We start from the raw sequence: 24,761 nt of genomic DNA on the forward strand, positions 1-24,761 counted from the left end.
ACTGTACACTCGCGAGATGAATGCGCATTGCTTAGTTTATCAGAGATAAGGACAAGAACGTAGGCTAGTCAAATGCAAATGCAGTCAAATACAACCTTTTTCTAAAACCGAAATAACTATCTCGCAACTATGTTGCAACAATAAGAAAAGAACAAATGCGCATATTGTCAGAACTTAGTTTACACAGTTCTGTTGTGTCTATGAACAGAAGCTATTCCCAGATATTGCCAGATAATCATTTTACCTCTAAAATAATACTTATAACAGAGTTGGATCGTCTTTCTTGCATTGTCTTGAGCATTCACTTTTTTGCCAATTCTCTATTGTTAGCCTGGATAGCCCATGTCATTATTCTTCATCATATTGCCTTCTACTGGATGTAAAATGCTCTCTGCCTACATTTGAGAATGTTAAGAGCTACTTCTGAAGTTATTTTGGTGAAAGTAACTCAAAAGTAATACAGGAGTAATGTAACGCATTACAATTCTGAGACAGTAATATTGTAATGTAATGAATTACTTTTAAATAGCAGTAATAAGTAATCTATAATATATTACAGTTTGGAAGTAACTTGCACAACACTGACCATAATGTATAGCGTGCACAACGCGCATACACTTTGCTCATGTAATCTACACAGATGCAACAGTTATTTTTGCAAATCATAAATTGTTACACTAAAAAAATATTAACACATTGTGGCGTGCCACGAAGATGTGAAAAAATAGGCATAAATCTAGCTTACAAATTATTCAGGCTTATTGTAGTAATTAAGGATCAGACCTGTTTGCCCAATAGTGGCAAGACATATATGTATATAAGGACATCTGACAAATTGGTTTGTCCGTCAAGAACCAGGAAAAAAAAAATCGACTGAAAAAACAGTTTAACCGACGCTATTTTGGGTGGGTTTCTCCCATCCCCGTACAACACAACTTCTCTGTCTTTCACTCCCTTACGAAAGGAAAATATATTTACCAATATATTACTTGAAATATATTTTAATATATTGTAAATATATGGAATAATATATTAATGGTATTATAAAATATATTATATATTCATGTAATATATTGCAAAATATACAAATGATTGCCGCTTTCAATATATTGCAATATATTGAAAAATATAAATATTAATTCCCATATATGTGAATATATTGCCTAATGTATTGCATGAAATTTTCCAATATACTGCAATATATTTTTGTTTCGTATGGGCTGCTCTTACAAGAACATCAGTCTCCTCGGCTGTGAACCGCTACTGGCGTGCGCCTGGTAAATACGCCATAATAATAGCAATCCATAATGGAACTTGCGCACCTGCTTTTAAAGGGAATGTTGGATGACGCTCTGATTGGTTTATTCAGGTTACGCCCAAACCACACCTATGAATAATGAAGCTACTTCAGACCAACCCATTTTAGATTTGCGCCGGGCGCAAGAGCCATTTATCCCGCCGGGAAAATAGCAACAGCGCCGAGACCCGCCCACAAAGTTACTTGCGCTTCGTGCTTTGACACTTGCGTTTCAGATCGTTAAAATAGGGCCCTAAATGTGCAAAATGCATTTACTTAATTGACTTGCTGTTGATTCCAAATTCCTCAAAATGAATAAAAACAGTAAAGTGCAACTTTAGATTATTACGCAAATCAGCAATAATTAAATGTAAACAAAAATGCTTTATGTGTTTAATCTCACTTTATTAACCAATGGTGACCTCCGGTGATCCAATTCAACCATACTAATAAGCAAAAGGACTTTAAATTTTAGACTTTAAAAAGACTTTATTTTAATTTATTTTTTGCTGAAGTAAGATTATTGAACGTCTCCTCCCATCTGTTCATCCATGGGCGTGCTGGTCTGAAAATGAGGTGTGTTCAGGTGCATTGTTGGCGTGTTGCTATTTTGAGGCAACTGAAAATGACTGCGCCATTGACCAGCAACAACCTGCTCTAAAGTCAATGGCGCAGTATTTATTTTTTGTCATTTAAAGGACATGTTAGTTATATGCACATACAGGCAGTGCACAACGATATTACATAAAGGGCAGCAGCAAACAAACATTTTTAAATATTTAAAAATAAAATGATTACAATCTAAAAAATTATTATTGTGTACATAAAATGGCTACATGTCATAATGGTTAATCATTGCATGCATCAGAATGACCTATTTGCAGTAATGACAAATTAAATTGGCTACTTATTCAACCAATCGTGGCAATACACATATGTATTTAAACTAACTCGTCAGGTTGAGGGTGTCTATATTCCACCATGTCAATAGCAAATCTACCATGGTGCGAGTGCAACTGGCTTTTAAAGGGAATGGGAGATTAATTGGTTTACGCCTAAAACACAGCCATGACTCGTTAAGAGACTAGGTACACCTTTTGGACTATGCTACCATTTTTTATGACGTTAAACTAGCAAAAGTGGATTCGTAAATGCCCTAAGTGCACCATGCGCTTCAGACCATTTGCTCAGATTGTTAAAATAGGGCCAAATATTGTACTGCATTACTATATTTGGCCCCACTTTATATTAGGCGGCCTTAAGTACTATGTACTTACAACAAAAATAAGTACAATGTACTTTCTGTGTTCAAATTGTATTGCAAAACACCTTTGCTGATATTGAGGACAGATGGGGTGATATTGGTAAGTTTAAGGGTAGGGTTAGGTCTAAGGGAAGTGCCAACTGTGTAATTACAAATGTAACTACAGAAATTAATTACAGACGTAATTACATGCAGGTATTTTTTTTTAAATGTAAGTACAATGTAAAAACATGTACACAATAAGTGCATTGTATCAGATGACTTATTACAATGTTAGTACATAGTAGTTAAGGCCACCTAATATAAAGTGGGTCCGTAAATTTTCCCAGCACTGCATAGTAGTACTAGTAAATATTATAGTGTTGTTTTATTATTTTACTAAAATGTATTTTAAAAATATATATATATATTAGAATTTGCTATTTGGGATCTGCTATTTTATTAATAACATAAACCCCTGAGCAATCTTTTTTTTGTTTTGGGGCCCTGTGATTACTTTGCTAGGACACCTGTGTTCAACTTGTACAGCCACTAAATATCACATAGAATCCAGATGGTTACGTTTAATTCCTAATATGCCGATTTTGTAAGTTCTAGACATATTAGTTGCGAGAAAAGGTCAAAAGTAATTAGTTTGCGGATCCCTCTTGGTTTGATAGTTTATCATCCCATTTATTTTTTAGTGTGGCTTAAGTGTCCAAATACCTTTGGGGCCACTGCATACTAAAAAATATATTAGCCATAACTTTAAGTTTGCTTATTCAGCATGATCTGAAGACAAAGACTGTGGTGTGAGTGACTGCTGGTTGACCTTGTCTGCATATGTGTATGACCATCTGTGTGCACAGCGGCAGAGGCCCCAGCTGGGCGGCACTTTACTGGGGAGACAACACTCATTAGAGGAGGAGTTTGTTCGAGCCAAGGCTGCTGTGGAGGTGAGACCAAGTCCCTACAACACTCGCACACACATATACATACAAACAAGAAAAACACAGCTATGTATTAATTAAAAAAAGTTTGGGAAAATTCTTCTCTGCTGCCACGGTCATCTTCATACCTCAGGACTTATTCACAACATATCTGGCCACCTGGGAATTGCAGTTTCTTGTATTCTGTAAGGTCAGTCTCACCCTGTAAGTTAAGACTGCATAATTGGTGTATTTTTAGCCAAAGAGTGCAGCATCAACACAAATGGCATCTCTGCTTTGTGATGATGTAAGCTCTTACCTCTCTGGTCTCCCATTCAGAGATGCTTATTGGACAGTAATATTCATAAGACATCCATTTTAAAGTGATGTGTGCAGTTAAGGCTATATTTAACAGTGACAGTAAGATCTAGTCAATATCCTGATGTAAACTGTCTGAAGTGTTCTCTACTTCCTTCGCATGAAACTTCTGTACCTTTTGTAGTGCGTTCTCTAATGCATCAGCTAGAAAATAACAAGGTTAAATATTAGTATCATATTTCTGTTGTGAAGCAATTTTTTTTTTCAAACAGTTCATATTACAGTTGAAATGCGTTTTTCTATATTAAATGTTCAATAATCATGTTTTGAAGAAAATAAAAATAAAAACTCATTATGAGAATTAAATTCCCTATTAGGATGAACCTTAACCTTAACCGACCTCAGTCCGGCCCACAACATTTGAGCTCGGGCAGTTTAGTCTGGACTTGATCCATAGAGGAGTAATTATGCCTGAACAGAAACTGTTCAGACCAATTAAATTGTCAGGGCGGGCTTTAGACTATGATGGACAGATGATCAACAGTAACGTAATCATGCACGTCATCAAAGGCGCTTGGGTTGAATTTGTCCTAATCCTAAATAGAGAACTTGTTCATATATGCATTCACCTTCACTTTTTCTCTCAGAAATGATAATCGTATTTGTAAATACTCTGTGTATCCTTAAATTATTATTTTTTAAACACCGGCAATGGTCGTTTACACTTCTTTTTCTTCTAACGTTGCTAATTCCAGTGTGTGTGCAGACAGGAGTGCCAAGTTTTTACAGCAAAACCCGCCAACTACTAGCCCAAAACAAGCCCAATAGCTTTTTGGGGGGATACATATAGAAACATATATGTGACAATGAGTGTATAATAATATATTGTACTGTTGAACTGACTGAAGAAATATATGTAATGTATAACAACTTTGAGTTTTTTTTTTGTTTGTTTTGTTTCTTGTGTATGTTGTTCCGTGTTCTTTACTAAAACAATAAACAATATGTATAAAAAAAATAAACATAAAAAAAGATGTAAATGTTCAGTTATATATATTTTTTATGTCGGAGCGCTCCCACAGGCCCACAGGGTCTCCAACATTATGCAAACATTTTTTTTCCTTAAAATCAAAGTCATGTTTGGCATGTTGTGTAGTAACCAACATGTAGAAATATGCAACAAAAAAAAAACATAAAACAGGAAATTATATCATAAAGAGGATCCTTATTAATGTGTGTCAAGGTCAGTAAGTCTCTTACTGAAGTTATATTTATAAAAATATATGTATGTATATTTGGAAAAAATAACTTTAAAAATAACTTTAAAAAAAAATTGAGATGCTTTCACAGATTTTGTATGGAAAACTTATTAAGGAAATATTATTTTTCCTTCATTACACTGTCACTGTATTTAAACTTTTCTTAAAATGGATTGAAATCAGACATGAAACCAACACAAATACACAGAGAACATTTCTAAGAACTTGGCATTTTTAAATGAGATTGTCAAAAAGATTTTCCTTATCCTTTATCGAGAGCTCATAGTTCTTGTTTAATGATGAAACACTTTTATTTGTACCGCTAGTGTGCAGGTTGTCTGTGCCAGTGGGTTATTATTTGAGTACAGATGAATGACTCTGGAGATCCCTTGTGGCGTTATATCTGCATGGCCTCTTCGTCATGACTACAGAACCGCTTGAAAGAAAATGCACAATATGGGAAAAGATTGATCATGCATATTCTATTAGGCCATTTATTTATATGATTTATCCCAGTGTATCAATCATGCAAATAGAAAAGATGAATGTGTATGTGACTGTTTGTTGTACGTGATAGTGTGCGGCTTGCAGGATTTCCTGTGATTAATTGTCCCATCCAGCGGGTACCTTCATCGCAGATGCAGCACTCTCCCCTCATCCCCCCTTAATGCAAACACTCAGTGAATCAACTCTAGGAGGACCGTTGAAGCCTAAGCAATTGTTTGTGAGTTGCAAGATTAATTTGAGCTGCCAATGAAAATAAAAACACTGAGATATTCCAGTCAGTGGTGCTTTAAGAACTGGGTTATTCAAGCTGTACTCTTAAGGGAGCCAAAGCAAGCAAACAAATAATGCTAGATGGACTAACAAACCATGCACAAATGCACAGACGGATGAATGAAAGTATTTTAGATCAATGTCATGGGTGTGAATAGTAGTAGTGAATATTATTCAGAATTTGATCATATCTTAATATTTATTTGTTGTGATAACATGTCAATCCGTAAAGCGGTTAAACTGATATTCAGGTTTCTATAGATATCTATATGAATATGCTGATCACATGTATGCAGGAATATTGCAGAAGCTGTGGATATAACCCTATTTTTAGTAAAAGTATGTGGTCACTAAGAAGAGATTGCGTGACCCCAGCTCTTACCATTTTAAAGCCCTTAAAAAACACAAAATGAGCACTGAAAAAAGTCCTCTGATTTAGATGGTCCTGAAGCTGCAAAAACAAACATGAATAACAACAGCCAGCATCAGGACACCAAAACACTCATCCACAAAATTCGGCCCAATTCAAATTATGAAAGCACAAAAAGAAATGTATTTAATTATTGGACTGAAACAACAGAAAAATGCCCTAATTACACAACAGAAAAATATCTAGATGCAGTGGAACACTAAGAAGAAAAATTATGAGGTAAACAGAGCAATCACTCACTGACTATACTGATATCGAAAGAACTGGCTGCCCAGAGAGAGACACTTCTGCCCATACCGTATAGAGAAGTAGAGACAGAGCAACACTTCCTCACTAGCTGCCCCAACACAATCTAATTAGCTAGACTTACTTTAAAAAAAAACATGTAAACCTATTGGCTTAACAAAAACAAAAAAGTTAAATTAAATAGAAATAGTATGTTGTGCTAACAAATGCTTAGTTAGTACTTACACAAGTTCTTGTAACTAAAAATGAACTGTAGAGAGTACTTGATCATTTACTTTAAATTTACTCTTGTCTTAGTATAGCTACCATTGTTTTTACCATTGTTGTGTTTTGATGCAAAATTTTGAAGTCTGTGTGTGACTCAAGCATGGTCAACTGCAATATATTGTTACAAATATAGAGGGATTATATCAACCCAATTAAAAGTTTCACAGGTGTTTGTGATGTAAGTGTTAGCACTAAAATTGTAAACGATCATTATACGACATAAAGGGAAATAATACATACATTATTAAAAGGTGACCTTAATTTCGGACTAAATCATTAACTATAGTTTGCTTATCCATGTCTTTATGGACCCTTGTGCACTGGTGCACAGTCATGTTGGAACAGGAAGAAGGCCATGCCCAAACTTCCCACAAAGTTTGGAGCATGAAATTGTCCAAAATGCCTTGGTATGTTGAAGCATTAAAGGGGGGGTGAAACACTCAGTTTCAGTCAATCTCATGTCAATCTTGAGTACCTATAGAGTAGTATTGCATCCTTCATATCTCCGAAAAGTTTTTCGTTTTATTATATTTATAAAAGAAATATGGGCTGTACCGAGTCTTTCCTGGAAAAAAACGAGCACCTGGAGGCGTATCGTGTGGGCGGAGCTAAAGAATGACGATCGCGAACAAAGCAGTGACGTCCTCAAGCGTGGAGAAACTCATGGCTATCGAGATCAGCTAATACAGATAATGATCCAGAATCATTCGGAGGCTGAAATAAATTTAACAGGAGAAACAGCAACACAGGACGTCCGTCTCTGTGGTATGTACTGTATTTAGTGGCCTGTCAACATTTGTGTGTCTTTACTCGCAGTTTATGAGGACATGATTCGGTTTATGGACTATTGTATGTGACTAAACCTTAGCAGTAGCAAGCAAAATGGTTTTGCACATCAGACTAGTTTAATGTTATAACTTACATAGAACAACAATAGAGTCCGTTAGCGCATTTGAATGACTAAGCACGCGATCGTGTCGTTTACTGATGTTTACTCATGCGACGAGCCAACAGCATAGACATTTGAAGCAGTTTTACTCACCGGCTGCTTCCAAAGCAGGACCGAACCTTTATCGCTGGGACCGCTCCGTCAAAAACACACTTCTTTGGTATGATTTGGTAAAGTCCTGACAGCAGTGAACGGTGGAAATCCACTTTTGCGACGCAACTGAAGCGATGTTGTGACGCTTCCTGTCATTTCTGCGTTCAAATCGGGTCAAATGCAGCGCTGCCTTCCCGGAATGCTGTGCTGAAGCGTTGAAGTCACCCATAGGAATAAAGTGGAGCGCGGCGCCTGGATCGACTGGATCTGCACCTGAGAGAGTGTTTACGGGCGTGCATTTCCTCTCTAGCTCTAGTCTCGCATGTGCGCACCCTACCGGGAGAAGAGCCCGTACGGCCCATACAAGGACCTTCCGTTCTATTAACGTCAACCCGAGCCATACTCGAAAAAAACTCTCAGAAACTTGTGAGAAACCGGAAGGAGTATTTTTAACACAGAAATACTCCATCAAACGTCCAACATTAGTTTGTCTATGTTTAGGATGGGAATCCAAGTCTTTAACAGTGTTAAAAGCTTAGTATGCATGAAACAGCATTTCACCCCCCCCCCCCCCCTTTTCATCTCCTTTCACTGGAATTAAGGGGCCAAGCCGAACCCCTGAAAAACAACCCACACCATAATCCCCCTACACCAAAGTATACAGTTGGCACAATGCAGGCAGACAAGTACTGTTCTTCTGGCAACCACCAAGTCTAGACTCGTCCATCAGATTGCCAGACAGAGAAGCATGATTCGTTACACAGAGAATACACCTCCACTGCTCTAGGGTCCAGTGGCTACGTGCTTTACACCATTGCATCCGACTCTTTGCATTGCAGTTGTTGATGTGAGGCTTGAATGCAGCTGCTCGGCCATGAAACCCATTCAATGAAGCTCTCTATGCACTTGAGCTAATCTAAAGCCCGCATGAAGTTTAGAGGTCTGTAGCTATTGACTCTGCAGAAAGTTGGCGAGTTCTGCGCCTTAGCATGCACTGAACCCGCTATGTGATTTAATATGGCTTCCCAATTCATGGCTGAGTTGCTGTTAAATATACTTTGTTATAATACCACTAACAGTTGACTGTGTAATATTTAGTAGTGAGGAAATTTCACTAATGGGCTTACTGCACAGGTGGCAACCTATCACGGTACCACACTTAAATTCACTAAGCTCCTGAGAGCGACCCATTTTTTTTTTTTTACAAATGTTTGTAGAAGCCTTCTGAATGCCTAGGTGCTTGATTTTATACACCTGTGGCCGTGGAAGTGATTGGAACACCTAATTTCAATGATTTGCATACTACCCATACTAAATAGTATTCAAAATAAGAATTATTATGTTTGCTGAAAAGAGTATTCCAAAGATACCCGAATGGTCAACTATTTCCAGTCCGAATTCGAAGTGCGGATCGATGCGCACTCTAACAGCTGATATTACCCACAACCCATTGCAAGTTGGACGATGATTCGATTTTTTGGTGAACTAACCCTTTAAGTATTTTTTTGCATTAAATTAATGCAGTATTAATTTCGCCAAAGGGGGAACGTTAATATAATAAAGAAGAAAAAATACAAAATAAATAATAATAATACAAATAATTTTATAAGGTAATATATTGTCTTAAAGGGCTCAGTGGGGAGAGTGGATGCATCATCAAAATCTGCAGCATTGATTCGTCAAGGAAATATATGTGGGTTTTTCCCCTGAGTCAAACAAAAAACGATTGTTGATCATTAAATCATTTGATCATTTGTACGTATTTGTACAAGGTGGCTAATTCGTACAAACTTGTACAACCTCATTTGTATGAATTTGTACGATTTGTCTAAACAGCAGTGATTGGTAGGTTTAGGGACGGTGTTAGGAGTAGGTCATTTGTTCGAGATCATACGAATTGGGCAACTCTTCAAATACGAGTGAGGTCGTAAAATGATTACGTTAGAATTTTCAGTTTTTCCAAAATTTTGTGTCATAACCAAGTGGCAACCTCCCGCGATCTCTCTTGAAGCCAATACGGAAATAATGTAAACTGCAATTCCTAAACTGGCCACTAGGGACATGCTCCAGAAGGGAGCAGAATCGCATTGAGCCCCATGTTAAAATTATAAACTTTACAGCAGAAAAAACATGTTTACAGCCTGGTACAAATTGTGGTTTTGGTCTAAATGGCTAATTTTGTCCTTCATGACAACTCTGAGGGGGGATATTTTTTTATAACTCATTCGTTTACATTATATAAAGCCTTAAAGTTCTGCATAATTAAGGGCGTGGTTAGTTGAGTGGCAGGTGGATAGCCATTTATCCAGTCTATAGTCATTGCGTCACATAAGCTCCGCCCACATCCCGGCTCTTAACCCATTTTCTGTTATCCAGGAGTGACACGCTATGACGTGCTAGCAGGATGGCAACGCCCAGCTCACCCCTACTTTACACTTCAGAACGGCTTATCTGAATCATATGGGTGACGTCATTGACACTACGTCCATATTTTTTTACAGTCTATGGTCATAACTGCCTGTTTATGTGTCATGGCTGGTAAAAAAAAAAAAACTACATATTTTTGTCTGGTGCATTTTCTTACGTCACCTGCAATTGGCAGGTGTGGCAAAAAGTTAGTTTTAGCCCTTTTTTCACCTGTGTTTTGTTTAGTTACTTATTACCCTGTGTATTTAGAAGCCCTCGTTTAAATTAGGCCTTTGTTTTGGTATTGTCTTTATTCTGTGTGAAGCTGTTAGGGACAAAATGGTAAGAGATGGTCTAATGGTAAAAGAGTCAGACTGGTAACTCAAAGGTTGTAGTTTTGATTCATTACCGGCAGGAAATGACTGAGGTGCCCTTGAGCAAGACACCTAACCCCCAATCAGCAAAATGGCTGCCCACTGCTCTGGGTGTGTGTGTGTCCACTAATCCTAATGCTTGTGCATGAACTTGGATGGTTTAAATGCAGAAGAGAAATTCTGAGCTTGGGTTACCATATTTGTCACTTTCACTTAATGTTTATCCTTCCTGTTCCTGTTCCAGTGAATTTTTGCTAATAAAAGTAAAAAGATCTGCCCAGTCATGATATATACGCTGTGCACACCCACACATGGTCATTTATGATAAAGCTTTCCTCTAGGGGTCTGCAGTCAATAATGGACTGTAACTGGAATCTGCTTTTAACTGATCCGACCTGATCTGACACATTAACTCACATATGCATACATTGTGCGCGGCTTCTGCTGACCTCACAGATTGATAAGAACTAGATGAAAAATGAGAGGTATGCCGGTAATCCAATCACAAACATGATATTCTGGTGAATCCATAAATGAATTCAATGAATATGACCTTTTGACCTTGCTGCTTTAAATCCCAGTGCAGATTTTGTAGACAAAAACAATATGTCCTCATAAAACTGGAGCATGATTGTGTGCTTGGCTAGTCCTATGTGGACCAATTAAAAACACAGAGCAATTCAAATGCTATGAAGTCTATCCTCACTATTCCCTGCTGGGATAAACTACTGTTTATAAAGCATTTTATAGATGCAAAATAACATCTCTTCACATCTTGTTTTGTATGATATTCCAATATTGTCTGTCATAAAGGGCTGTGTAACTGTCTCCCACAGTCAGACACTGAGTTCTGGGATAAAATGCAGGCCGAATGGGAGGAGCTGGCACGGAGGAACTGGTTGGAGGATGCTGACTGTGAAAGCCCGGTTCCACCTAACGTTTCATCTACTGAAAAGGTATTCTCAACCAATCAGAATGCTCTACATTAGTGGTTCTCCACCATTGTGCCGGGGCCCCCTAGAAGACCGCAGCAAACTTCCAAAGGGCCCTAACTTAAAAGTATTTCAGTTATTATCCATATATTCATTTAAAATGATTAGTGATATATTAAAATAATCTTACTTTAAAGCTGCAGTCTAGGGGTGTCCCCGACTAAGGATTTACACATTCGAATCAAAATTGTCGAATCTTTCTATGGTCGACTGATAGTCGAATTCTATTTGTGTGTGAATGGGTTGGGAGGGGCACGACAATAGTCAGCAGGAGGGTAAAACTATTTTTATTTATATTTTCCTTTGCACACTGCACACAGCAACAACTTTTAATAAAGACCAAAACTGCCTGCCAACTGACAGACGAACTGACAATGGCTTTCTTATTTAGGTTTAAATAAAAGGTAATGTGGTGGATAAACATTCGTAAAACGTTTTCTCATAACATTTTAAAGCCGTAATGGAAATACAGAACATCACACAAATATATAAAAGAACATTTTGATAAATAAACCTAAAAAGAATACCTGCCTAGAGGAAAATAACATGCACGTTTACATGCACGCTTTTAAGCCGGTTATGCCTAAATGGGGGTCGCACACCGGACTCAGCCTCACGTCTCAGGTATCTTACACCGGATGCGCACATTATATATGCGTGAGCTCAATTTTGAATCGACTTCTGACAGAAGAGCTGCACAATGAGTGTATCTTGTAGCACAGGGTGAAATCAGTATATTGACGATTTGAGGGAAATATAATATCATTTTAATATAATACCTCGAAATGGCCCTCTGTGGCATGGCAGGGTTTTAAACAACTTCCTGAGTCGCCGCGGACATTGTGTACACTCATTGAAAACGTGTTCGAATTTTAAAGGCGCGGCGCGTCCGGTGCGAATCTCAGCTCCCTTAAAGTGGTCGCACACCGATCATAACACCCGTAAGGATTCGACTGTAAGATCAGTGGCCGAATCCGGTTCCACATATCGATGCATCGAATCTTCGACCATATCTGGGTCACCCCTACTGCAGTCCGTAACTTTTTGCACTCTAGCGGTTAATAAACAAAACTGGATGCCCCTTGTGGAAGAATGTTGCAGCCAGAGCTACTTCTCTCTGTTTATGTCTATGGCCCTGTCCCAAATGGCACCCTAAACCCTCACGGTCTTCCTCTGAGTCCGCACTTTCACGATGTAATGCCACTTTGACTGCCGTGTAGAAGTCCTCTGCATAGCTTGCAAATTTGTGGGTTCAGCTGATGAATGACGAATGGGACACCCTATAGTCTTGTGGACTTATGGAGTCCTTGTGGAATGGGCATGCGCACGCAATGGCCATTGTAAGTCCAAAAGACCGAAAGGGCACATGAAGTGTGCCATTTGGGACAGGGCCTATGGCAAGTCAGGGACTGGTGCCCTCCAAAGCGGTTCTTACCAGACCGGTCTGAAATGGTCCCAAAATAAACACTTATTATAAGTGTACCATAATGAATTAGGGTAAGACAAAAACACAGTTTGGAAAATGGATTCATGTTATACATTCTTATTATATAATTTTTGTAAATCTTTTGTAAAAAAATAAAATAAATTACGTACAGCAGCTTTATTCTAAATATAAAAAAACACCTCCCTGATTAACTTTGTTTTCATTGAAGAACATACAGTTTTAGAAAGTTCTCGAACCTCAAAATGATTTGTGGTTAATTAATATATCAATACTCCCAAATACCAGGTACTCCCATGGTATCGCTATCAAACAGCTAATAACCAGTCCCTCCAGCATTCTGCAAATATGCGATTGCAGAATTGAACATAAAATCACGTCAAAATCTAACTCTGCACGTTTAGGAGGAGATTGGAATTTTCACAACACACAGCCAAAGGAAGCCCACTTCGAACTCAAATCAATCAATAAACTTCTCTTTGCGCCATTGCTTTGGCAATGCATCTGTCAGTCAACCACTGCAACCTCCTCCTTTCTCACACACAAACACATCAATCGATTCAGTTTATCAACTGTATGCTACATAAAATTGGCTCGTGCACTCTGTCATCAGCCCCAAAATGGAGCAAGACAGAACGAGTGAAGGAGACGCTGAATACAATTTTTATTTCAGCAGGCTACATTACTGACACTACTTGTGTAGGCCTACTGATTCTTTACCTTTAAACTTTTATAGTCAAGGTCTTCTGCACTTCATCTGTTTAAAACAGATATTTACTTTATACATTTTTCTGTATTCTTCAAAATTATTATTTTAAAATTTTTATTTTTAAGGTTATTTTTGTTATAAAAATAATTACTTAGTAAAAAATAAATAATAAATCGAAATTCAATTTCCTTATTTTAGGCTATTGAATTTTGATTTATTATTTATTTTTTACTTTTAGACAAAATATAAATAAAAAAATGTATTACTTTTTTATTTTAATTGTTTTATGTTTTGTCATATATATGGTACATATGAGATTTATAACAGTATAGCATACTATTTAAATAAATGCATATAAATATCATAATAATATGTTTTGTTAGATGATATTTAAATACCTAGTTTTATGATGAAAGCTCTTTCAGTTTTATTGTGGTGTGGCAAAACACAACTCAGTGCTATAGGCTTAATGATGAAACGATGATGATCAAAACACTCCTCAAAATGCTGTTGTGTCTGATACTATATATTTAAATATATACTATATATATAAAAAATGTATTGATACATTAAAACATTGTCCAAAGTGGGAGGATATACCCCCAGCCCCCTAGAGGGCCTGATAACCATAGCTTCATAAAATCCTGTTGGAAACATGGAATTATAATGTTTTAATGATTGTGTTTGTTTTATTTGGTGTTGCTATATTTTTGAAACTATATTTTTATATTACAAGTTATATGTTATTATCAGTGTTCTCTTTTTAGAAATGACTGAGCCCAATGGGTCAGAAAAGTCATAACAATGTTAAATTCTCACTGAAAAACTACACAAGAAATGCTACAAATATTGCAGCAAAATTGGAGGAAAGCATTTCAGGCTGCAAAAATCTGCAACAAATTCTGAAAGGACTGAATATGAAATGTGTTGCTAACGTTACACAAACGTTACCCGTCGGCATGTTTACATGATTACAATGTATTTTGTGACGTAAGAAACACCGGTGATTTCAAACAGCACTTTTGCGATTGTTTCAATGCAGTTTTAAGAGAAATTACTCAGCAATGGTGTTGACTTGTGAATTTGCTCATGGTTTGTCTTTAAATATCTTAAAAACTCCACATAGATATATAAACAACATTAAAAACTTTATTTTCACCTCAGGCGGTCTCTAAATAAACTAAAAAAAGCAAAAAAGAAACTTCCTTGCACAGCACAGCGAGAGTACACGTCCATGTGAGAGCACGCTTGATTGAACTACAATAGCCATGATACATTTTACTACAACACCCGTAGTTATTGATATTAAAATGATAACCCATATTTTCCTCTCCCATAACAAGCAGAAATACAGAAAATATCTTATTAGGTCTTCAGAGCAAAAAGGTTGCAACCAAGAACATTTTCATTGTAAATTTAATTGTACACCGTATCTCTTAAAAGTTTTTACTGCTGTCAGCATGCAAGATCTGCTGCTTCTGCATGAATAGGCGTACATAAATCCAGTAGCAGATCTAGGCAGGCAGATCAGGGGGAGGTGGAGTGTTTTAGATATCGCTCTACAGCAAACATTGAGCCGGACCATTTAAATGTAGAGCAAGTAAGTTCATTGGCAGCAGAGGCTCATAAGATTGTGTAATATAGATGATGAAATGACGTGATAGCTAGCAAATTGATAGAGTTTCATGACTGAACTAGATACTGTATTTCCAGATTTTGAACCAAAGAGATTTAAGACAGGGTGGCGAAACCTATCATGGCTGATTGGGACAAAAAAGTGAGCATGGAAGAGAGGTTTTACTGCATCACACCTGATTAGGCCACAATGTCAATGAGTGGATCTAGTTTACATAACATTAACCAGTGGAAGCAATCCTTTGAACCAATCAAAGTTACTGTTCCACACAACTGCATGAGTTTCAGAATTACTGCCTGTATTGCATTCTCTATGACGACAGAACTGATACAGGGGTAGATTATCACTTCAAAGGTTATAGACTCCAGATGTCAGATAATGCTCTCTTTCATCTAATATTCACTCTTATGTTCCATCGTTGTATGCTTCCAAACAGGCGGACAATGTTCTGATATAGCCATAAACTACTGTGCTTTCTTATTCTTCTTGGCTTTTGGCTGGGTCTGATCATTGTTAGTGATATGTAGCATGACAAATTATATGACTATTTGTTTTGTTTTATTATGTTACCTTATGCTTGTAGATACTGCTACACTATAGCAGTATAGTGTTATGCTATTTTATGTACAGCACTTTGATAAATCTTTATGGTTTTGAAGTGTTTTTTAATATATATTATAATATATTTATAATATATTTCATATATTTGTTGCTGCCTATGTTGCAGCCGTCTTAAAGATGTAGCTTGATTAATCGTAATTTCTAGTTGAAAATCTATGCTTTTTGGCGGGGTTCCCTTGGTAACATCTGCATTTCCGGGGCTAAATATCACATTATTGGGGTTGCTTCAACCCTCGAACATAAACAGCCCAACAATGTTAAAGTAGCCCAATTCTAATGCATGTGGCGTACTTATCTGGAAACATTTCAGACTAAACACTGGATTTTTTTTGCTGGAAGTATGTGAAGTTCGCAGCTCCATTGTTGCAGCAATCTTGCGCAATGTTCTTACATTTATAGCATGCCGGTCTGTTATTGCAGGGACATCTACTTTACATTTTCACACCCAGCATGATGCGGAACAAAACAAACTGTGATTGGTTGTGTTACATGTCAGTCAAATGTCCTCTTGGGCGGTCCTTAACCAATGAAAGCTGCGACAGAGTCTAGACCTTCTTCTGTCAGTCTGAAGGTCTGGCTATGCGAGACTAGATGGACGAGTAAAAAATTAAGAAATGTTTTTAGATCAATTGTAATATCTTGATTTTTTTTTCTCAAGATTGTCTTTTTTGTTCTTAAAAAGATAACAACAGGGTTTAGTAGTGTTATCTTACTGTATAGACTTGCTGATCAACTCAAAAGCTTGTCTGAAATCAAATACTTGCTATAGTATGCGGAAAAAAAGCATGACCTAGACCAGGGGTGCTTCTCAATATCCATCCTCGTTTCCTCACTTCTCCGTCCTCCATCCTATGATCTGGAAACCGATGGAGCTCAGCCATCTTGTAGGAACTTTCAATTCTCTAATTGGACCACGAGGAGGCGAGGATGGAGGAGTGAGGAGGCTTCCTGAGGAGTCGTGAGCGAGGAAACACAGGTGTATCCTTTGCGGAAGTGTTATATCGACTAAAAGTGACGCAAGCATTAATTCTCCTCCCCCTTCACATCGTGCCACAGTTTATTGTGCCACAGTTTATAAATCATTATTATTATTATGTTGACATGTACAAGACACAAATGTTTGTCAAATAGCAACACAGTTGCAGAATTATATTAAAGCACAAGAAAATTAAAAAAACATAGAGAAACAAATAGAAACTAATACTACGAATAAAAAGCAGTTAATAACTGGAATTCGTTGTTAATAATAACTGGTAATATTGATTAAAATATGGGCAAATTATGGTATTTTGTGTAGGATGAAGCTTACAATATAAATAGTTATCTCTAATGTCCAAGAATCACGACTAAATCAAGCGGTGCAGTCATTATAATCATCTTAATTGACGCCGCTTTGAAGTGACGTTAAAGGGAGCGAGGAAATATCATTTCACTTGATTCAATTCCTCCGTCCTTGCACCTTTTCCTTGCGTCCCCATCCTGAAGGGGTGAAGCTAAGGCGTGAGGAAAGGAAGCTAGGAAAGGAAACGAGGATGCACAAATAAGAATTGGGAAGCACCCCAGGTACTACTTTCGACAAGATTCTAAAGTGTGCATTTAATGGACACTTTACTCTCCCATGAGGCCATGGGAAAGGATTTTTGAATGGAAGTGAAGCAACCCAATACTTTTTAACAGTTGTGAAGTAAGTTTTAAATTAAAATGTAGTAACTAGTCAGAAGGTTTGGGATTTTTTAAATGCACCAAATGAAAAGCACCTCAAAGGGTCTTTTTTCACAGCAAAAACAATACACACGTTTTAATTGCAACTGGCTTGATGGGAGCTCAACACTATTACTCGCATTCATCGTTTAATATTTTAATTATTAAATATTATTTTTAAAGAGCTTGTCTAACCCTAACCCGTAGCAATCAATTACATTGTCACGGAGTGCCATTTGAAATTACACAATATGTAATAAAACAATAACAACAAAAATATTTGCTTAGGGATGTAAGAACATTTTAAAAGGTTATTTACAGTGATTTTTAAGAACATTATTTATTTGTTTTACTTTAAAACAATTCTAAGTAAAAGTATTAGCCACAGTAATAATGAAATAATTGTTTATTTCCTTTCAAGCTTAAAAAGAGACTTAGTTTATTGTGTAGTGTCACTGAATTGTGTGAATGTTAGGCATATGGCTTTGCAGTGGATCATTTGAAGTGTGAGTTCCTGTGCCCTTTTATTCTCCCCACGCCACTGATTAGTCCGACTGCACTTTTCTCTGCAATATTAAAGACCTCAGCGTGATCCAATTATCAACACTCCAGCATCTACCCCTCCAGATTTATGAAAGGCTTACTCGGAGTCCTGCACTTAAGCATTCTAATAAAATTAACATGATATTTACTTGTGGTTTGTATTGTTTTTTTAAAGCTTGTTCTTTGGTTCTGTTGCTTACAGGGTTACTTATTCCATGCCAATAACCCTTACAAAGACTACACCAATGCTTTTGAACAGGGGCTGCAGAAGTGCAGGGATGGGGATCTAAACAGTGCTGTACTACTCCTGGAGGCGGCCATCTTACAAGACCCTCAGGACTCAGAGGTAAAGAACCCCATATGTAATCTGGCCAGCCCATTTGTTGAGCATTTACATGTTTTTAAGCTGTCTTGCACAGTATTTGTGTTCCAAAACCTATAGTAAGCAACTTACTTAGACATAATTTTAAGACATGAAGACTTGAAGGAATCCATAAGATACTTTCGTCTGACCAAAATCGAGCCTTGTGGTCTCTCGTCCGTGTGCGGAGCATGGTGTTGTGATCCTGGCACTCCTTTCTAGTTTGTTGGGGTTCGGACATTCGTGCTCCATGTTTTGTCTTCTGCTGTGAGCGCAGGTGTTAAGAGTTTGCTCACTCCCCGTGTGCTTTTTCCTCGTGTGTTTTTATCAAGCACCTGGTCTTTGTGTTCATTGTTCAGGCATTCTTGTGTTCTGTGCAGCATACAGATCATGTTTTTCATTGGCTGTGTGCTTTCTTTTTGTCATGTTTTGTGTTGACAATGGACACGCAGTCAGTGAGAGCTCTTATTGGCTGTGTGTTTGTGTCATGTTAGGACATGGCTTTGTTTTATTTGTTTCTATTGTCTTTACCCCATTCTTCTTGTTACCTATTTATTGGTTAATTTACCCCACCTATCCTCCCTCGTTGCCCTCCTAATTTCCTTCTTTATTTATTACCCTTGTGTGTTCTGTCCTCCCAGAACACATCCACATCCACCAGAACACTGGCAAAATGTTAAAGTTACACTGTGTAACTTTTTTAGTTTATTCTTAGCTAAAAACACTTTGTTCTTTCAAAAATATATGTGCTCATTAATGTATATTTACTTCTTTCAAGTAATAAAGTAAAGTATTCTCGTAAGTTTATAATAAGCCATTGAAAATGGGTTCGAATGCCGGTCGCAATGTTGCCCCTCCATCTTGAAAGTACATTAGCCAAAGAGGACATACCCATAAATTCAAGCTTTGCATTTTAACACTCAATGGCACCGTGTCGAATGTGAATAGGGGGATTGCCATATTAATCTTTGACTAAATCGGCCACCATAGGAGTTAAAATAAAACTAAATCAAAATTGAGAGGAATAGAAACTATTATTCACTGGTTGGTCATATACCTTTTCACCGCTAGATGGGGGAAAATATCACAGTGTAGCTTTAAGTAGCTGCCAGAATAATCACCCCTTTGGATTATATGCACTAGGTCTCATTGAATTAGCCCTGGGGCTTGGTTGCGTTAATTAACTTTTACTTGTCTAACTGGACGATTCCATGTTTCTGGTTGGAGTTGGGCAATTAGAAATCATGGACTTACTGGGAAGTGGTTGACCATGTTTGCCATATAAAGGAGACGGAGGAGTAGGAGGAGTGGGCCCCTCTCCCGGTCAATCTCAACTCCCATCCCTCCATGTTGTCTCGCTCTCTGAAAAGGAGAAGGGTAGGTGGGTTATATTTATTTAGTGGTCCTGACCACAGTGGCCATCACAGAGTTTGCTCCAGCTCCGTATCCTACAGAGTCTGCTCTAATGTCTCCCCCGGCCACGGAAACCACTCCAGAGCCTGCTACACAGCCCGCTCCAGAACCGGGTCCTTCAGAATCTGCTCTAGCCCCGGAGTCACTGCTATCCAGGCCATGCCTCTCCGGCACCACCCTGGCCATCCGTTAGGGCACATCCTGGCCTCCCTTGCCCTACCCTCTCTGTGGTCATCTGTGTTGCCATGGTGTATGTCTATTTTGTACTGATGTGTAAAAAAAAATACTGACTTTAAACTTTTGAATGGTGCTGTGTATAAAATGCCAATTGTTCAGCCTAAATCAGCCTCTTATCCGCTTACTTGGTTTTGGAACATAACTATTATGTCCTTTGTTAAATAATTTTTTATCACCTCACAAACGATGAAACATTAGGGACAGACAGTGCAATTTCATTTCCTTTCTTTTCCTTCATCTTTCTATTGCCCAGTCAGCACCATTGAACATTTAATGCAATTTCCCATGCTTTATGAGCCACGGTGATGCCAGACAGATGGCGCACACCTCTGGGATGGCTTATGAATATGATCCTGTTTAATTTGAAAAAAAAAAAAAAACATTCAAGTCCATTGCCATTGTCCCCAGAGTGGCATGCCATTAAATGCACTGGCCAAGCACATAAAGAGAGGGAACAACAATATGTTGGCAGACCCAATAATTGAACACCGTTTTTACAGAGCCCTTCGAGCTATTTATGTTCAAGTCTTTTTTATTTCTGCTTTTCTCTAATAATTTAGTGACAATTGTTTCAAACTATAGTGATTTTCTTTCCTCTACAAAGGCTTGGCAGGTTTTGGGCACCACACAAGCAGAGAATGAGAATGAGCAGGCAGCCATTGTTTGTCTTCAGAGGTGAGTAGAGAATAATGAGCGGTTTTGAGATTTATGCTTGAGTCTGATGTATGCCAGAGGAGCATTAATGCTCTGTTCTCTGAGGGGGAATGATGTTGTAAATACAGCATTTGAATGTCTTTTCATTGGGGATTACACACTTACTAGACACTCCAACAAGCCAGAATCTTCTTAACAAGGGCAATGTTCAGGATTTCTTTCCTAAATCCACTAATCATTGAAACATCTGTTAGATAAAGGCTGTACAAATAGTCAATTTCTAGTTTCAGGCTTTCAGCAAGTCTCAAAAATCTATTAAATTGTACATTTTTAAATTAGGCCTTAAAAATCTAAACAGGAGCCAAAAATCTAAAATTCTATGCATTAAATTATGCATGTTGAAATTTCATTAAAGCTTCTGCCCAATAAGTGTTAATGAATGGTGTTTCAAAAACAAAGCTTGTTTTCAAGCTGTTTTTTTGGAAACACTCTCCTTATGCACCATTTACTGGACAAGCAGATATTGCTGCCCTAAAATTGGTTTAATCAGAAGTTTTAAAAAAAATCAACAAACAAAAAAACATGTTGGACCAACTCCCTTCCTTACTTATTTTGCCATGTGTGGTCTTTCTGTCTTTGTACAAATAGATGTTTGGAACTGCACCCAAACAATCTAAAGGCCCTGATGGCTCTGGCAGTGAGCCTGACCAACACAGGGCAGCAGCCGGAAGCCTGTGAGGCTCTTCACCGCTGGATCAGATACAACCCAAGATACAGACATCTGCTCCAGAACCGCAGCCCTCTGGATGGCTCCCCACTGCCCAGCCGCAGAGGGTCCTCCGTCTCCCCCATCCCCACTCTCGGATGGTACGTTCCACATAGTCTCACATTAATCTATTGGTGCGTCTCAATCAGCTCCCGATCAAATCAGCTTCAGTAGTCAGGGCACTGATCAGGGAGTCAGCCCATTGACTTATGTCTTTATCAGTGGCCTGACTAGTGAACTAGGGAGCTGATAGAGATGCACGCAATGTCCACATACTGCATATACAGTATAAAGCATTATGTTTGAAGTCTGTTCTTTGAGTTTTGTGAGATGGGAGTGGTGTGGCTTAGATCATGTAATTTTATTTCACTATAGCATAGATATCTTCACCAACTAAATTTAATTATGGATCCCTACAAGAGTGTTTGATTTTGCCTTTTTCTTTTTTTGTTTGACTTAAAATTCACCCAGATAGTAGCATGTAAATTAGTCTGCTTTAAGATTTAATGCATGAATCGAAATTAAATCAAAATTGCAAGTTAATTTAAGACATAATTGAATGTGTTTACATGAATACTCACTGTAACGGAAGATCCACTGAGAGACGAGGTTGAGAACCCAAGTGCCGTTTCTTTACTTAGTTAACTCAAAATCCAAAACAACTAAAGGCTAAACTAAAGACTTGACTTAAACAGACTCCCCACCCATGGGTAACAACATACAATAACAGACAAAAGACACATGGCAAACTTGAGGTCTTAAATTCACAGACTAATGACTGGACAAGGGACACCTGTGAGCAATGATCAAACAATCAACCAGTGACACAACAGAACACAAGACAAGGGAGCACATGGCAGGATTACATGACAAACCAGGAATTGCATGACAAAACATGGCTGTGAACTTGATAACTCAAAACACGAAACAAGGACCAACACCAAAACACCCTGTGATACTCACCAAGACTTGCATTTTTTGGTGCATATGCCTATTAACTCTTTCCCCACCAGCGTTTAAAAGAAGTTGCCAGCCACTGTAAGGGTTTTTGATCATTTTCACAAAAACGTAATGGCCCATAGAATACTTTATTGTATGAATATCTGAACATGCTCTCTGCTTTTAAACAAAAAAAAAACTGTTTTATTCGAGCTTCATGCATTCCTTTTTTATCAACACTTGAATATGTGTAAGTTTCATAAAAAAAGCAACATTTTAAACAAAAAGCTGAGAAAATCACGTTTTTGTGAAAGACTACATCCTGATCAGATTCAGAGCGATGATCAAAACACAGATGGAGTTGTTTGAGTCCATCAACACCCCTAATGCTGGCACAGTTCTATAGCTTGCCCTGGGTCGAATTTTCATTACGTAAAATTGGATAGTTTTGATTTATATGACGTTTAATGTTGATGATCATGTTATTTTATATATGCATCTCCTTACATATGATTGCTTGTGTTTTTTTTGTTTTTTTTTGCATCTTCCTCGCAGGTTTTTTGATTCTGTACTCATTCAGAAGATGCGTAATAGCGCCCCCTAGTATCTAACAGGGAAAACCCGGAAAGCCGTAAAATTCTGTGTTTGGCAGGGAAAGAGTTCAGAAAGCCACCTATTAGACAGAATAAACTGAATCAGTAATAAATTGTAAATGCTTTCAGCATTCTGTAACAAATATAAAAATATGATTTTCAAGACTATTTTAAGTTGTAAAATGAGCAGGATATATTAAAATACAGTTTATGGATTCAGCAGATATTACGGGCCTGATCCCCCAGCTCTTAACGCCCCAGTATTTTCTAAATCTGTGGTGAAAAATGGAACTGTAGTGCACTCTAATTGAGAGTCATTGGGGCAGATTCCAGACTGCCACACTTATTTTTACATTACCTTACATAAACCTTGCTCCAGACCCAGACAATATCAATCCGCTTCAGCTACTGTGTGTGTATATTAATCTGCAGCAGGTCAATAACTAGTTAGCATGTCTGTTCTTCGTACCAAATTAAAGCTTAAATGTACAAATGTGAATAATTTTTATATAGTTATGTTGTGTTTGTTTTGTGTACCAGTCCACAACTGGTAACATTGTAATTTCGGAGGCAATAAATACTACATGGATTGAATACTAAGATAGCATTATATGCATGTGTGGCGTACTTAAAAACCTGTCAATCAACATTAGAGCACCACACTCAGTCTGAATAACTCCAGGGGACAGGATATGAGACATCTGCACAAGTTTCACAGGTGGCACCAAATTAATATTGTGAGTGTGAGAATGTCAGATGACCTCTTACTCCTCTTTCCCCGGGGACACCCGCTAAGGCGTTTGTCATTTGACTAATCTGAAGGATTTGTGAGATATCATTATTTTTTCGAACCTCTTCTGTATTATCAACACAAGGAAGATACACATAATAAAATAAATTGTATTAACAAAAAGATAAACGAGTAATCAACACAAGTAATTAATGAATTCCATGAATGATAAAGGATTAAAGATGCATAAAATGCAAGTGATTAAGTTGGGTGTGGCTATGGCAGTTATATTATCTTATGGGAAGATAAATTATTTAGATGAGAACCTTATTATGCATCAAACAAATAAATGAAAGATTATTTGTTATCAAATAGCATTAGCTATATAACATATAATACAAATTAGAAAATCATAAGCTGCTAATATACAACAATGCCATGGTTTCAAGGACAGGTCAAGGAACCTCGTTTCTCATATTTATGATCCATGTGGAAGCAGATGGTAATGTGCTGGGTAACAATGCAGTCGGAAAAGGAGCCGGAATCCTTTTCAACAGCCTTGAACCCAATGCACTGTTGAATGCTCTCCTGGAGCACCAAAAGGGTCCTACAATCTGGAACACTCAGATGAGGCTCTAAAGTAGTTGCAGAAGGTCCTTAACAATCTGGAACACGCAGATGAAGGTTTGCTCTCCTGAGCTTAACCTTGTTGTAAATGTCTATGTGTGTATTCTGCCTTTCTGGGCCAAACACTTTCTCAACTTTCTGAGCTTGGTCAGTCTGCTTTTGTCTCTGTCATGGAGACTCTGGACACGCTGCATCTATGGCCGTAGC

The 24,761-nt window shown here is 37.7% G+C and overlaps 1 protein-coding gene across 3 annotated transcripts in view; it reads left to right on the forward strand.

The window, feature by feature from the left end:
• pex5lb (peroxisomal biogenesis factor 5-like b) overlaps positions 1-24,761 on the forward strand; it is a 103,084-nt gene that overhangs the window by 66,478 nt on the left and 11,845 nt on the right. For 2 of the 3 annotated variants that reach the window (XM_067454367.1, XM_067454369.1), the window contains 5 exons: positions 3,410-3,496; positions 11,425-11,544; positions 18,437-18,580; positions 20,850-20,920; positions 21,548-21,766. In XM_067454367.1, the coding sequence (XP_067310468.1) occupies positions 3,410-3,496; positions 11,425-11,544; positions 18,437-18,580; positions 20,850-20,920; positions 21,548-21,766 (641 nt within the window). The remainder of the gene's footprint in view (positions 1-3,409; positions 3,497-11,424; positions 11,545-18,436; positions 18,581-20,849; positions 20,921-21,547; positions 21,767-24,761) is intronic. The other variant, XM_067454368.1, reaches the window with a different exon arrangement.

The sequence above is a fragment of the Pseudorasbora parva genome, chromosome 9, assembly GCF_024679245.1.
Source record: "Pseudorasbora parva isolate DD20220531a chromosome 9, ASM2467924v1, whole genome shotgun sequence".
NCBI classification, from domain to species: Eukaryota; Metazoa; Chordata; class Actinopteri; order Cypriniformes; family Gobionidae; genus Pseudorasbora; species Pseudorasbora parva.